Below are 17331 nucleotides of genomic sequence, written 5' to 3'. Positions count from 1 at the left end.
ACTTTGGAAATACAAAATGTTCTTGGAAGATTGAGGTAATAAAATTGTATGGGAACTACAACTGTAAGTGAAGTTCTAGGTTATAATACTTTATAAGACAGAGGAATTTCATGGTCTTTATGGTCGTAAAGAAAATCAGATACAAAAGATCCATAGTTATATCTAGAAAGTGATCAAATGAAGGGCTGACTTCATGGAGAGTCAGCATTTTGCTAATATTGTGCAGGAAAAAATTTCAGTAACAGACACTGGGGAGTTTTTGCTTTGTCATTGCAGGCAGGTCTAAAAAAACTTCTATATTGTATTACCCTATTTTCATATACTGTTACAAAATTGCATAATCATATACAAACTAAAGAATTCTATCTGACAAAATATTTCAGAAGACACTAGAAATAGCTTGGCATCCAACTCCCGGGCAGTCTCAGTCTTTTTTGATTCTGGGTGTGTGACCCAGAACCTGCATCGTTCTGATGACTAGCACTGGTTCTCCACATTGGACAGGGGCTGGATCTTAGCCTGATCCAGCATGGCTCCATGCTGTCCTGGGACAGCTCAGAAGCTTACCTCTTTCCTGCTTCACTTTCAAAAAATCCCTATGACATTTAAAACAAATGCCCTGTGAGTGAATGAAAACAAAACATCAAGCACTACAATAATTTCTGGAAGGCTCCATCTTCTGGAACATAGCTCAACACTGGAACTTAAGAAAAAACACGTCCAAATCCCTGGCACAAAGCACAAGCACTGAAGACCTGGCATTTTTGCTTTATTCTCTGAGTAGTAAAAGGCCCTCAGGTCATTTCTTGGAGCTTGCTGATGCTCATGTACATACCATTTATTGAAAATAACTTAATGCTCTGACTTCTCAAACCTTGATAGAGATCTTGGCAGGGAAGTGATTTATTAAAGGGAAATGTAAAGGGTCTGCCAATAGCAGGCACCCTCTGACAGCTCTATGGGTGAGGACAAGGGAGACTAACAACAACAAAAAGTTAAGTCTCTATATTATGATAGAGACAGTGTCTGGGGCTTTCTTCTGGTCTCTGGGATCACAACTTCCCCATCCCTAACCACCCAGGGAGCATCCTTCATTTGTGCAATTTGGTTCCTACATCATCTTTGTAGGGCTGAGTCAAGGGAAGGGATCAAACACCTTTTCTAAAAACAGGTCTAAAGCTATTTCAGGGACTGTAGGAAAGGTGGGGAAAGGAAGAGGACAGATGAGAGAGAGACAGAGAGAGAGAGAGAGAGAGACAGAGAGAGAGAGAGAGAGACAGAGAGGAATAGAGAGGGAGGAAGGAAAAAAGGAGAGAATGAGCAGAGAAGAGGAATTGTGAAAAGAGGAGAAGATGACATAAACAGCTGGTAAAATGCTAAGTCTTTGTGGTGGGAGAGAGAAAACGAAGATCATTAAGGGTACACAATGTGTTGGGAGAAATAATTCCCTCTCACAACCCATCCCCTCAAGACAACCGTTAGTAAAGACCCGCAAGGCTCTTCTGTGCTCTCTGAGTGTTTTACTTCTGTTGAGGGTGACTTTCTGCTGGTGCTAGTTTCCAGGGAGTCCAGCTCTAGTCAAGTAACAAGAGCTCTGCATCATGATTCATGGGCACAAAGATTCCCCCAAACCATGAAATATCCTCAATGTGCTGTGTATAGGAAAGTAAAGAGAAATATAATCCATTTATGAAAGAGTTTCAGTAAATAGTGGGTTAAACAACTTCTCATACAGTTAAAATCATAGCTTTGGTTACCTGGAAAATCCACATAAGAGAGCACATCTCCAATAATATCAGATAAATTAGGTATTACTGCATTTAATTTCCTAGAAATGTGCAGCTTATATAAACTTCTGGGTCCCATATTTGGCATAATAAGCCACATGGTGTTTGGAAAGATCTTTTCCTTCTGGCATCACTGAGGTTGGGATTGGCATTATAATGGTCCTAGAAAAACAAACCTTCACATTCCAAAATTTTGACAAATTTTGGTGAGCACTCTAACAGCTGCAAAAAGCAGTGAGTCAAAGTTTCCAAAGCCCCTCTCTCTTCTGCACTTGAAAATACATGTCAATGTGCTTGGAATGAGGAAAAGTGTGGAAAGTTTACCAGTTTCCTAGGAATTCTCAATGAAGATCATTAAAATTTATTACTGTCATAATTTTCACGATATTATTCTCATACCACTAACAGGGGTGAAATTATAGTCACGAGGAGGATCAGACCACTTCAAAAAATCTGTTTGAAATGTTGCTTTCACAAAACCTTCAGGAATACTGGTAGAAGGAGAAGCTATTTTATTCAAAGAAACAGAAGATGCCTCCAGAGGGGAAATGAGGTGAGGTAGGCCTGCCCTGGTATCATGTGGAATTTGTTATAGTGACTTCCATTGATATCAGGCCGTACAACCCAGTTTCAAGATCAAACAAAGCCCACTGAAACAGAGTAGGCCAAAAATATGGAGATGATTCTTCCTGAAAATTAAAACCACCACAAACACTGCTAGCAATTTAGATATATTTGGGTTACACATGTCTTTGGAAAATGTTTAACTTTAAATGTAAGTTTCTAGAATGGATTTGATTGTCACCAAGGATTACTCATGTGCATTTGCGATGCTAAATGAGGAAGTAAACTTAGCCACATTTAGAACGCTCATACAGTCTTGAAGAATGTGTACAGTCTTCAATGCATGCCTTTAAAGGGCATGGAAGGGGCAGCATCTGGCGATCTACCTTTTCTTCAGTGAAGACAGGCCACACAAAAGGCCTGGAAAAGGACAGCCTTGACTGGCACAAGCAACAATCCACATGGCTTCACGTCTTTAACCATAAAACATAGGTAAAGGGATGGTCCACTTTAAACCCCAGCATAGGCTCTTACTAAGACAAAGACCACTCTGAATGATTAAGTATCTAAGCAGACAGCTCTGCAAATCAGCGTCTGTTTGTTCCAGTAATTAATGGTTCAAATGTGAACAACCTATACTTCTCAGAATCAAATTTCCAGAAAAAAAGAAAGAAAACACATTAACCTTTATTGGCTACTTGTTATGTTCCAAGCACCAACCAAAGTGTTCTCCAAAAATAATCATGAGAGGTGAGGTAATTATTATTATCCCTATTTTACAGAAAAAGAAATCCAGGCTCAGGGAAGGAGGTACCCTGCCCAAAGTCAGATAGCTGGTAAAAGAATGAGGCCAGTTGCGAATTTCATGAAGTTTTCCCCTAAACCTTTAAACCTACCTGTAGTGTCATACATTTCCTTTCAACCTGTGCCATCAAAACAGGTATCCCTATTTTGTTTCAAAGTTGGCCTGTGTTTCTGCCTTCAGTGTCATGCTGTCCATGAGCCTGCCTTATTCCACAAACCACTTTCCTTCCACTCACGTCCTGTGTCCTCTGCACACGTATGCTCAACTTCCCAACCTAAAATCCCTTCCCTCTCTCTTCTCCTAACTACTGTTCTATTTTGCTTTCTTTTCACCTCCAGATTTCATGAAAAGAGCATTTGACTTCTGCTTCAGATCCTGTATCATCTGTCACCAATCAAGATCCGGTTTATAACCTATTACTTCACAGAATCTCTTTGGCAAAGACCATTTATAACATCATGATTTTCAAATCGAAATGAGGCCTCTTTTCAGATCTCATCCTTTTCAGATGCCCCACCCCCCTTTTGAGACAGGGTCTCACTCTGTTGCCCAGGCTGGAGTGCAGTGGCATGATCATGGCTCACCGCAGCCTCGACCTTCTGAGCCCAAGCAACCCTCCCACCTCAGCCCCCATGAGTAGCTGGGACTTCCTGAGCCCTTTGAGCATATGGCTCTACTCTGTGAAACCTGGCTCCCCTGAAAAGACTTTCCTAACTCTATTCAACATCTGTTGGCTCTCTTTCTTTCACTTGCTTCTCTGTCTCAGCTCATCCCTTAAATATTGAAGTTTCTCATGTCATCACCCACTATTTCCTCTCCTTTTCAATGACTTTCTCCCCAATTGCTCTAATCTATACTCTAGGTTTCAGTTGCCACCAGTACACTGAACTCCTTGTTTTCAACCTCCCCTGTGCAACATGGCTGCCATTTCCAGCTGTCTTTGGGAATCTGCCATTGACGGCCCAAAGATTTCTCAATAAAACTTATCCAACACCAAACTCATTCAATCTTCCCATTTGAGTCTAACCATTTCACCTTCTTGGCAGAGGGTGCTACCATCTGCCTGGTAGCCTACGTAGTGAAGGCCTTTGAATCTTCCTTGACTCTTCCCTACCTCTACTCAAAGTCCTGATGTCTCTGCATCCTACATATCCCTTCAATTCATTCCCTGGTCTCCATCTCCACTGCCTAGGCCAGTCTTTCATCATGTTACTCTGGCTAATGAAACAGCCTCTCTGAGAATCTGTCTCCAGTCTCTCATTTTCTAATTTATCCTCCCAATTGCCACCAGACTGACTGATCTTTGAAAAACAGGATATTATTTGTATTCCTCTGCTTATACATTTTCAGTGGCTTCACATGGACTATAGAATAAGGTTGGCTGGATATGGTGGCTCACACACTTTGGGAGGCCGAGGTGGGCAGATCACTTGAAGTCAGGAGTTTGAGACCAGCCTGGCCAACATGGTGAAATCCAGTCTCTATTAAAAATACAAAAATTTGATGGGCATGGTGGCACGTGTTTGTAATCCCAGCTACTGGGGAGGCTGAGGCAGGAGAATTGCTTGAACCTGGGAGGCGGAGGTTGCAATGAACCAAGATCACGCCACTGCACTCCAGCCTGGGCGAAGAAGTGAGACTCTGATTCAAAATAATAATAATAATGATAATAATAATAATGATGCCTCAATGACCAACCAGCCCTAGCCTACCTTTCCAAACTGAGCTTTGAGAACTTCCCTTCCCTTGTATCTATTAACTACACGTGTATCTATTTCCTACACTACTTGCATGCTTCTATGGCTTAGCTTATGCTACCTGATATGGTTTTTTTGGATGTTTGTTCCCTCTAAATCTCATGTTTAAACATAATCCCCAGTGTCAGAAGTAGGGCCTTGTAGGGGGTGTTTGGATCATAAGGGCAGATTCCTCATGAATGGCTTAGCACCACTCCCTTGGTGATGAGTGACCTCACAGGAGATCTGATTGTTTAAAGGTGTGCGATACCTCCTCGCTGCTCTCTCTGGCTCCCACTCTCACCATGTGACATGCTGGCTCTCCATCACCTTCTGACATGAGTGGAAGTTTCCTAAGGCCCTCAACAAAAGTCAAGCAAATGCTGGCACCATACTTGCACAGTCTGCAAAACCATAAGCCAATGAAACCTCTTTTCTTTATAAATTACCCAGCCTCAGGTTTTCTTTATACTTACACAAGAATGGCCCAACACATTACCCTCTTCACTAGAATGCCCTTCTTTCTTTGGTCCACCTGGTAAACTCCTATTCATCATCCTTCAAGGCTCAACTTCATACTTCCCCAAATACCCCATCCCCAGCCCTGAAAGAATAATTGCTCCCACAGCTGTGTTCTCATACATTTCTTCATTACAGGACTAACTACAGAGCTTCACAGAGTCATTTGTTGACTCACTGCCACACCATGAATTCTTCAAAGGAAGAAACTGTATTATTCATCTCTGTAGTCCTAGAGTCTAATTCAGTGCTTGGATCATAGTTGGATGCTCCATAAATCTGTGTTAAATGAACAAATTAATAGATCTTTTCCTGTTTGCAGTATCCAATCAGGCTGCAGCTTCATTATCATTGCAGTATGTGAAAACACATGTTATATATACCAAAGACCATACAGCAGCTTAGTGACACATACGGAGTTTGCATTTCTACTGAAATTGTTTTCAATTCTGATAGCTGTTAAAGTGTGAACAATGCATTGCCTATAATAAGGACCTATATACAGCTGATATTCTGTCAACATCATGACTGCCTTCATTTTCAAAGCTTATTTGCCAAGCTGCATTTTCTACCATTTGCTCATCCACCTACTCACTCACTCATTCATGCCTATCTCTTTCAAAAAGAGATTGAATGTACACATTTCAGTTTACCTATCAACATGTTCTATTTGCCAATCCATCTCTGTTCTATCTAATGCAATTAATGAATACTGTAGGAAAGAATGTCCAAGTCTATTAAACTGAATAATTTCAATTCCATATTATTGCTTGAGAGTGGAGACTTTATCTTCATTGTATATCAAAAAAGTTCTCTTCGCTAGAACTTTCTAAAGTCAAAAAGCAACCTAATATTTTGTGTCCTGATATTGTATGACATAACATCATGAAAAGTAAATTCTATATCTGAGTATGTCATACCACTAATCCTCCTATTCATTATCTCTTTGTCAAAATGAATCCTTATGGAAATAAGCCACTCTTAAGAGACAGGAAATACACACATGTATCTATGCTAACACCAAAGATGTACCTGAAGTGTTCCCTTCCTGTCCTGTCTTTAGGGAGGAGAGAACGTCTGGCTTGAAGGTTCACTCCTCAGAGAATTCACTGCGAGCAGCAGGTGGACTCACCTGGTGAGTTCTGAGGAGATGACACGGGAGAGCCACGTGGGGACTGACAGTAGCTGGGGTAGAGTAAGGCATGTGGAGGCACATATGACATTATCTCTTCTTCAAATAAGCTGGGGAAAGACAAGAAGCAAAATGGGTCCTTCAGCCAAAGTAGTGCTGAAAAGCCTAAATCCCAACAGGGTAGAATATTCCATCCAAGATCCGGTTTACATCCCAAAGAGAGCACCTACCCCCTTTCTCTTGCAGGTAATTCTTGGGACAAAATGGCTGGCTGTGGTACTTTTTGTGAACCCTGCGGCTATTTGACTGTGTTCCTACCAACTTTGGACAACGTGATTTTATTTTACTATTTCAATATATAAGTTTGAGTGTACATGTTTGTTTGAAAATCATACCTGGGTTTTCAGATTTGGAAACAGGATTCCAACACAAAATAGAAAATGTTTATTGAGAACTCATCATAAATACACAAAGTATGTTATATATCCTCATTCCAATAAATAAACAATAGGGTCTCAGCCTTCGAAGGGCTTAGGATTTAACTGGATAATTAAAAGCAAAATAAAACAAAACACCTCCTAAATAACTACAATCACAAAATAATTAGCTCCCTTGTTTACCCTGGCTACTATTTTTCAAACGTGAGGATTTGGATCTTAGACCATTTAATTGTCTTCTTTCTTCTCCATATTGAAATGTCTGTTTATGATATTCTCCTAAAAGAGAGTTACCAGAGACCTGAGCTCTATTCAGCTGTACAAGACAGTGTCAATTTGTACTCCAACAAGTCTGTAGAAACTGCAATGCCACTAAGCCCAGCCAGACAAGAGTTCTTATGTATCGTTAGGTATTTCAGACTTTTGGACTTTTACAGATCTAATAGTGTGAAATGGTATCTCATTATTTGAAACTACACTTATAATTACTAGCATCTTTCCATGGGTTTATTGGCTATTCACACTTCCATTTCTATGCCTTTTCATATCCTTTATCCATTTTTCTATTGGGTTCTCTTCTTTTAAAGGCCTTCTTTATGTATCCACAATCTGGTTTTCTTTCTTTTCTTTCTTTCTTTCTGTTTTTTTTTTTTTTTTTTTTTTTTTTTTTTTTTTTTTTTTTTTTTTTCCGAGACAGAGTCTAGCTCTGTTGCAATGCTGGAGCACAGTGGTGTGATGTTGGCTCACTGCAACCTCCACGTCCTGGGTTCTAGTGATTCTCCTGCCTCAGCCTCTCAAGTAGCTGGGACTACAGTTGTGAGCCACCATGCTCAGCTACTATATATATATATAAATATATATATATATATATATTTTAAGTAGAGATGGGGTTTCACCAAGTTAGCCAGAGTGGTCTCGATCTCCTGACCTCATCATGATCCGCCTGCCTCAGCCTCCCAAAGTGCTGGGATTACAGGCATGAGCCACTGCGACCGGCTGATCTGTTTTTTTTACGTGTTATAAACCTATTCTTCCAGCTGATTTTCTTTCTCTATGCCTTTATATGTGGTATCTTTCATTATATCCATTTAAAAATATTTATGTAGCCAAATTTATCAATCATTTCTTATATGAGCTCTGATAGAGGTATATTTTTTACATGAATTGAATTAGTGAAAAGATACATGAAATAGAAAAATCAATAACAAATTCAACAAGGTCATTTAAAAATTATTGGATTTTAAAATAACCTTAGTGGAAAATAAATTTACATGGGTTTATTTTGAACTGAATAATGTCCTAGAGCAATACTATCTCTACATTGCAGCTTACTGATAATCAAGTCAATTTGTACCAGGAGTGATTTTCCTTTTTAAGAAATTAGACAAAACATTAAAATAGATACAAAGGCTTCCATTATGTAAGTGACAAGTATGCTGACTGAAGTTTGTAGTCACTAATTCAAATCGTTCCAATTTCAAAGTAAAATAAAAAATAAAGGGCTGGGTGCTGTAGCTCACATCTGTAATCCTAACACTTTGGGAGGTTGAGGCAGGTGGATTGCCCGAGCTCAGGAGTTTGTGACCAGCCTGGGCAACACGATGAAACCCCATCTCTATTAAAATACAAAAAATTAGCCTGGTATGGTGCAATGCACCTGTAGTCCTAGCTACTCGAGAGGCAGAGGCAGGAGAATTGCTTGAACTCGGGAGGTGGAGGTTGCAGTGAGATGAGATCTCACCACTGCACTCCAGCCTGGGCAACAGAGTGAGACTCCATCTCAAAAAATAAATTAATTAAATAAATAAATAAATAAATAAATAAATAAATAAAAAATAAAGAATTGAGGACATGAATAAAACCCCAAATTTTTCAATAATCACTAATTACATTACTTATGTCCATATAATACACTGTGTTGTTTACTATTATTAAAATAATAAACACATGTGATCACCCACATGAAAAGTCTAGAATTTAATGACATCATTTGTATGCAATAATTATAGAACTATTATATGTAAGAAAATTTCTCACACTTCTCCAAAGGCCCATTAGCTTTAGAGAACCTGCTTATTTTCCCAAAGAGGAGAAAATGCAGCCTTGCTCTTTATGTATGAATGAGTTCTGAATTATTTGAATTCAAATACATTTGAATTCTACTACATAACACATAGAAACTCATGCAAACTGTTGTGTTATCAAAATACAAATATTCTAAGCTATAGTATAATAAATTTAAGACTATACCATCTAAATGTAATTTAACTATGGATAGGTGAGTGATAATTATGACTTCTTTTTTTTACTAATTCCAAAAGCAGAATTCTTAGTTTAGAAGAAAAAAACCTTAGCTTTCTATAATGAAGAAAAAGAGCATATCCTGGCCAGAATTCTGTTAACAGAAAGTTAAACTATTTTATCACCAACCAAACCATGATAGAAACATCACACTCTAATATTAATTGACCAGTAGTCTTCCTGACCACCTAGCATACTATATGCAGCTTTCAGAACTGGCTCAATACCACAGGAGAGAGGCCACCCACTAGGTTGAGAAGCTACCCCCACCATAGGTCCTATTCAGAGTCAATGGAAGTGAAGTATTATAGAAAGTGACTACATCCCTTTGAATTATGCTTTGACTACACATAAAGAAAAATAACGTGGCTCATGCCTGTACTCCCAGCACTTTGGGAGGCTGAGGTGGGCGGGTGACGAGGTCAGGAGATGGAGACCATCCTGGCTAACACGGTGAAATCCCATCTCTACTAAAAATACAAAAAATTAGCCGGGCGTGGTGGTGGGTGCCTGTAGTTCCAGCTACTTAGGAGGCTGAGGCAGGAGAATGGTGTGAACCCGGGAGGTGGAGCTTGCAGTGAGCTGAGATTGGGCCACTGCACTCCAACCTGGGCAACAGAGCGAGACTCCGCCTCACAAAAAAAGAAAAAAAAAAGTAACTTTCTGACAACAATCACATGGGCAGTCAGAAATACGGCAACAAATAGGGCAACTATGGAATGGCGAATTAGAAATGGTCAGGGTCAAGACAATCATGAATACTTGAATGAGGTTATTAGCACTCAGGGATAAACAGAACCTTGCCTGAAAGGCTCAGTATGACGTTCCCTTTAATTCTGTGGAGGTTACAGGGATGAGCATCCCAACCACTGGGTAGAGCAAAGCATTATTTTACTTTGGCTTGCCTACATTTGAGGGATAATACAAAAAAATGAGAAAGTCTTTTGAAAACTTGCCAGTTTCCTTTCTAAACTACTCTAAAATTTAAAACCAAAGCTGAACCATCGGGGGGTGAAAAAACAAAAAACGAAAAACAATTGGTCAGTTTTATGAAGGGCTATCAAGTTGGCAGTGAGTAGTATGGACCAAATGTCAACTTTCTGATATGATTTCCCAAACGTACACTCTCAAAACCACAAGGTAAATAAATAATGTCTTGAGTCAGCAAAAGGGGACAAAACATATTTTGAGAAAAACATTTGAAAGAATATATAAACAGAAGGGGTAAACACTGAGGGGTAAACGGTAGATGGTTTATTCAGATACCCTTCTGTTCCATTCTGTGAGTGGCAGATTCTATTCATTACAACCTTTCCCTTTTCCAGTACCATCTCCCTTGCAAGCAGGGTAAAAAGAAAATTAAACAGATATCAGTGTAACAAATGCAACCTGAAGTGAATGATCACTCAATCAGTGCCCTAAATCTTCAACGTATTTCCACAAGTCTACAGAATAAGAATAATTTAAGAATATTGGCATATTATTTTCCCCAACATTCCATGATATCTGATGACAGGAGACCGTCTGCTTCAAGAGTGAGTGTTATGTACGTACCTCAGCAACATAACGAGGTCTGCATCGCTTGAAAGGCGCACCAATCCTGGAGTCCCTTCAGTTCGGATAAATTGGATCTTCTCCCTATTCAAGAAAAGAAATAGCACAAAATGTATATGGTAGACCTTTAGGCTATAACTCAGTAGTAAAGAGCATTTTTTATAATAGTCGTGACGTTTTTTGGTACCTATTATGTGGCAGCTACTGTGTGATACCCTAGGAATACACATCCAAGAGAGACATGGTCTTTGCCTTCAACCGGGGTATCCTGTAAGCATCAACTCCTCCCAGTTCTAAAGTTGTGGGGAGAAAGATTCTTTCACTGGCTTCCTCATTTTGCTGCCCAACTACTACTATAAATAGTATATCATTCAACCAATAAAATCAGCGTCTGCTTTGAGTTAAAGCTGACTGTGGGCCTGAATCTCAGCGATAGTCTTAGGCTGATCCCCTGCTGTTCCAAAAAAGGATTGTGTTGGGAGAGTCATCTATTTTCCTGAGGCCATACTGTTAAGTTACATGTGATGAGCTCATTCCTAATTGGAAGCAGATAGTATCTATGCATTATATATTCAGTATAAAAGCATATGCCTTTTTTAAATAAACACTGAAATACTTTGCTACAACAGTTGGTGAAATAGATTGTGTGCATACCTCTACAAACGTACATATACCTATATATGTCAAACACAAGGTGAGTTATTTCTACCACTATTTTGTTACAGATAAATGTGATAACACCAGTTTTTTTTTTCTTTTTGTTTGATGAGTCATCATCATGTCACTATTTTCAATCTGTTAAATGAATACAACTGTAATAATTTTTTTCCTAGTTGCTTTCTTCCCTTATTTACATCGTGCTATTTTAAAGCACACCATATTAACTTTTATAAGGTGAAGAAAAAAATAAAAACACAAACTATGGTACTAAAATCATTCTATTTCATTGGAATATAGAGGATAATGCAAATACGCAATTTTATTCTGAGTGCTATGGACAATGTATTCTGATTCCTGTACCACAAAGTAAAACACCAATCACTGATACAAGTGTTTATTTAGATTTAGTTCTTATCTACAAAGCAACTTGTTTTTCCATTTGATATTTTCACAAAGTTCCACCGATTTTTTTGTTTGTTTTGAGACAGGGCCTTACTCAGTCGCCCAGGCTGGAGTGCAGTGATGTGATCTTGGCTCACTGCAACCTCTGCCTCCTGGGTTCAAACGATTCTCCTGCCTCAGACATTTGAGTAGCTGGGATTATAGGCATGCGTCACCATGCCCAGCTAATTTTTGTATTTTTGGTGAAGATGGGGTTTTTCCATGTTCGCTATGCTGGTCTCAAACTCCCGGCCTCATGTGATCTGTCTGCCTTGACCTCTCAAATGCTGGGATCACAGACATGAGCCACCATGCCTGGCCAAGTTCCACTGATTTTTGTATTTCCAAATTTCAAAGATTTTTTCTTAAGATTGCTTGCTGACTTGAAGGCCCTGAGGTGGAAGACAAGGTTTCGTGTTCACATGAAAAATTCCCTAATGCACAGAAAAGTCAGTGGATTTGCCCTTAGCCATACAGCTTACGAGGTATGACAAACAGAGTTCAGTCCTTGATTTCTTCTGGCTAGATCCATTTTATATGATAGATGAAGCAGCTAATCTTTAGTAATTGCCAAATTTTTATTTCTGTACTTTATTGCCATCAGCTAACTACTTTTTTTTTTTTTTTTTTAAGACTATTAGAAATTAGTGGCAGGCATGTACGTAAAGGAGTGCTCAGAAGGCCAGCCTCTCTCTGCTGAAGGTTATTTCAGTGAAGGCTTGACCAGGCGGAACATTTTCCCTCAAGTGTTGGAATCATATACATCTGAAACACGTGATGGAAACCCAGGCCCATTCTGGTGAATGGTTTTTCTGATAAGAGATGTAAATGTTGGCTAATAAAAGCTAAATCAGAGAAAAGTTATCTTGAAGAAAAATGAATAATAACTTAACCAAAGAACTACTCTTATAAGGGTCAGTAACACTATGCTTTGATCTTGAAGAATCAAAAGCTGTCTCCCACAAATATGCAGCTTATCTCTTTTGTCTATCAACACAGTGAATCCAGGCAAATAGAACAAGACAAAAAACAAACAGGCTGAGCACTCTCCCCTCCTTCCTTAACTGGAGCTACACAGAAGGAGTTGAGTGATGGTAGATATCAGGCCCTGGACTGCAGCTTGTAAGTTTCCTGTGAATAAGAAAAACATCATCGCTTCTTGAGTCACAAGGATGATAGGGTGAGAAAAAGAAAGGACAAAGGCACCAGAGGAAGTATGCCAACTGGGAAAGTTTTCATCACTTTCCAGATGTAAACTAGCAGGCTGTGAAGGCAACTGGTCTGATTTTTCAGGTGAGAATATATGAGAGGTAGGCTGAGACCAGTTTTCTACCAGGCCAGCTAATTTATCACAATGACAAGCTATGGGTCATATTCTTCCAGGAACCAGACACTGGAACATGTCGTCTGATGTACATCACACCACTAAGTACTTTCTTATGTTGATATTGATTCATTCTTTCAGTGAACATTTTCTGTGTGCCTACTGTGTGCCAGTCATGGTACCATACACGGGAATCCAATGGGGAGTAAGAGAAAGTCCATTTTCAAGGAGCTTACAGTGCAGTGGAAGAAAGTCAAAAGGTAATTCTCATTTGATGTCAAAATATTTAAATTCTTCTGTTCACTTAATTGAACTGTGGTTAGGCTTTATACCTGCTCCTGGTCTAAGCAGTTATTTATAAAGTCCTTTCACGTAGAAACAAAGAAGGCATTAGTTTACTGCCTGTAAAGAGAGCAGATCAAGGCTGAGGAAGAGACAGAAGTTAGCAGACATCCCGGAAATGTCACCAATCTTTTCTGAGAAAAACAAAGGAACTGCTTCTTGGTTACCAGGTATTTGCCCAATATGCTATAGACCAGTGATTCTCAAACTGGCATCCTTGGTCTACCAGAAATTTGCATACATCAGCTCAAGCTCTGCAAGAATTTTTAAATGTTGTGTCTTCACTTTGATGATCAAAGCACATGAAACAATATAATAATATTTTAGATGAGATGGATGACATTTATGACTGAATCTTGCCATATGACTTTGGGTCCCATGTTTGTATTTATAGGGCACTTGGTGCAAAGTGATCAGAGATGAGCTTTTAAAGGGACGGTGAACACACCTGGCTGCCCTTAGGCTGGCAGGGCCTTGATGTTCAATATGATAATAACACCAGTCCCCATCTGCCACTTACGCACACTTCGCTTACCAATTAGAAAAACCTTTTCTTCTACAGTATTAACTTGCATCATGAAAACGATCAAGGGAGGTTAAGTAATGTATATGTAAATTACCATAGTCTAAAGAGAAAACAAAAGAGATGGATTTAAAAAGAAAATTATGCATTCATGCTAAATAATGCATAAAAGATACCCTGGCTTATTCTAAGAACAAAAGTTCTGCAATAGTTTGCAAATAGAAAAGTGGTGGTAGAATCCACTCATCCCAGGGCACATTCAATGATATGTTTTATCTTTCAGTATTGTATTTTGGGTTACATTATTAAATGAATTGGCTTATCAAACCAATGAATCAGTAGATAAAAATAAGCTTTTTGTTAAGAAGGAAAAACAATGACTGTGATAATTCCAAGGCGGCACATGCTAGGCCAGAGATGCAAAATCAAAAGAATCAAGTCAAACACAAGCACAGAAAAGCACAAATATGTCTTTCCACCGATAATGGTCTCAACATCGGTGATCTGGCTTCTGCAAAACAAAATATCCTCACATTAATAGCATTAATTCAAATATTATTGATTTTTTTTCTAGTTTTTAACTTAATTTGTATGTCTTTTGGTTTTGTAGTTTATAAAAGCTGTAAGCTTTTATTATACATATTTTATATTTGTACACATTTAAGTTTAAAATAAAAGCGATTAATGTCAACATTATAGGTCTGCGATATTTCTTTTTCTTTTTAGAGTGGAAAATAACAGATGTGACTCCTACAAATTTTCATGAGTCCACGCAGCATTTGGAATAACATAACAAGTTTGAGAAATGTTGTTAAAGACAACTAATCATGACTAGAGGAATATTTGAAAATTACTTTAATATATTTATTCAAGTTTATTAATATATACAGTTAGAAGGAATCTGTGGCAGTCCTCTCTGTTGCCTAGCCTAGAGTGCAGTGGTACAATCATGGCTCACTACAGCTTCAAACTCCTGGGCTCAAGTGATCCTCTTGCCTCAGTCTCCTGAGTAGGTGGGACTACAGGTATGTACCACCACACCCGGCTAATTTTTAAACATTTTTGTAGAGACAGGGTCTTGCTATGTTGTCTGGGCTGGTCTTGAACTCCTGGCCTCAAGTGATCCTCCTGCCTCAGCCTCCCAAACTGCTGGGATTATAGGAGTGAGTTACTTACTGCATTAGCCTGGCTTCTTCCTTAACAAATAAATTCAATTCAACCTTAGTGGTATATAATGAAGATTAAGGTTATATTAATACAACATATTGTCATTTGGTCCTCTCTACATGGGTACATTTATCTCTCTGTGCCCCTTAGAGTACATTCTAGCACTTTTATGGGTGCACCTTCTGATTTGGCTAGTGAGGTACAACTTAAATTCCTTTTGAAACACAAGTTTCTTGAGGGCAAAAGCCTTTTCTCCTTTATCTTTCTTTTGAGATGGAGTCTCACTGTGTCACCCAGGCTGGAGTGAAGAGACTCAATATCGACGCACTGCAACCTCTGCCTCCTGAGTTCAAGTGATTCTCCTGCCTCAGCCTCCAGTGTAGTTAGGATTACAGGAATGCGCCACCACATCTGGCTAATTTTTGTATTTTTAGGGGAAACGAGGTTTCATATGTTGGCCAGGTGAACTCCTGACCTCAAGTGATCCACCCACCTTGGCCTCCTAAAGTGGCTGGGATTACAGGCGTGAGCTATGGTGCCCAGTTGTTCCTCCTTTATCTTTTGTGTTCCCCAAGTACCAAACACTTTTCTGTCTACCTGATAAGTGCTTAGTAAAATACAAACCAGGGACATGATTAATTTAGGCCAAAATAACATATGTGGCTCCTAACAATTTCCCGTAAGAATCCACCTGGTGTTTGGAATAAACAATCTATTTTTTTTTTTTTTTTTTTTTTTTTTTTTTTTTTTGCTGTGGCAGAGAAATAAAAAAAGAATTGGAAAGCTGATGTCTAATTATTTACTAAAACAGAATCTACTGGAGAGAAACGTAAAGGCAGGTAAAAAGGCAATCTCTTAACATGAAAACTCACAACGTAAAACGAGAACCTAAACCATACAGTGACAAGCTCAGGAAAAAGTCTCCAGCTACTGCTGTCTCTCAGACTCTCACAATATGTGTAACCACTTCCTCCTCTGCACGAAATCACCCCAGAAGATCAACTCTACTAGATCATTTGAGGACAATGAACAAAGTCTCAAGACTGAATTCCCACAGAAAACATTCTCATGAAACCACCCAACATTTTGGTGAAGTCAAAGGGCACGTGTTTGGAGACAACCAGAAGACCAATGCTCAGAACCACAAAACTCTGGACTGCCGACTCTGCACATCCTGGTTCCTCTAGATATAGTTCAGTGGCACATTCACAAATACATGTTTTTAAAAACTGCCCTGAGGCAGTTCTAGAGAAATGCTTTGACTTCCCTAATGGTATAATGTCAAGAAAGGAAGACCAGCACGGATCATTCACACTCATTATTACAGTCACAGGGCACTGTCTGACTTGACAGATACAGTCAAGCAGTTGAAAGGTTATGGGAATTTAAGTCCATTATGGTCATATGATTCTTATGGACCCAGAGATGTGAAATTAGCCACATGCGTAGGGACAAAGTTTGTCATAAATAGATATAAGTTATCTGCATGCTAAGAACTTAGAGAGTTATTTAACTCTGTTTCCTCATGCTAAAATAAACATAATTATAGAATGCAAATGAAATACTTAGCCTGGAGCCTATTATATAGGAAGCACTCAATAATTTTAAACTATTGAGTATATTATTAGATAGGCTCCATAATTATTTATTCCTTTTCCAACAGATAATATGATCTATTGAAAATAAAGCCAGACTAGATTTCTGTTGACCCACTCCTTTTTCTGTTTGTATTGTTGGCAAGCTGTTCTAAATCAACTTGCCAACATATTATTAACATAGAAGGGATGCTTATTTTGTTTGCTTTGTAAGAAATGCTTCTGATCCAGTAACTGGGCAATTTATTTAAATATAAGTAAAAAGCAGATTTTATTAAAAACTACTTTGTGCTATCATAAATAATTCATTGTTCTCTACGATTTAGAAGCGGATTTATTATTCTTTTGGGTTAGGGAAGGCACTGAGACTGGTTTCAGCGCTGATATTTTGCTTTGGTCCACAGAGAGTCCAAGTTTAATGACTAAAGGAAAATGACATTTTAC

General features: G+C 38.8%; 1 protein-coding gene across 1 annotated transcript in view; it reads right to left on the bottom strand.

The window, feature by feature from the left end:
• Positions 1 to 17331, bottom strand: part of HECW2 (HECT, C2 and WW domain containing E3 ubiquitin protein ligase 2) — a 391418-nt gene that overhangs the window by 52354 nt on the left and 321733 nt on the right. The window contains exons 18-19 of the mRNA XM_050751032.1: positions 10836 to 10919; positions 6544 to 6653 (exon numbers count right to left, since the gene is read on the bottom strand). Coding sequence (XP_050606989.1) covers positions 6544 to 6653; positions 10836 to 10919 — 194 coding nt within the window. The remainder of the gene's footprint in view (positions 1 to 6543; positions 6654 to 10835; positions 10920 to 17331) is intronic.

Source organism: Macaca thibetana, chromosome 12 (genome assembly GCF_024542745.1).
Source record: "Macaca thibetana thibetana isolate TM-01 chromosome 12, ASM2454274v1, whole genome shotgun sequence".
Lineage (NCBI taxonomy): Eukaryota > Metazoa > Chordata > Mammalia > Primates > Cercopithecidae > Macaca > Macaca thibetana.
This window is presented reverse-complemented; position numbering and strand designations above follow the sequence as displayed.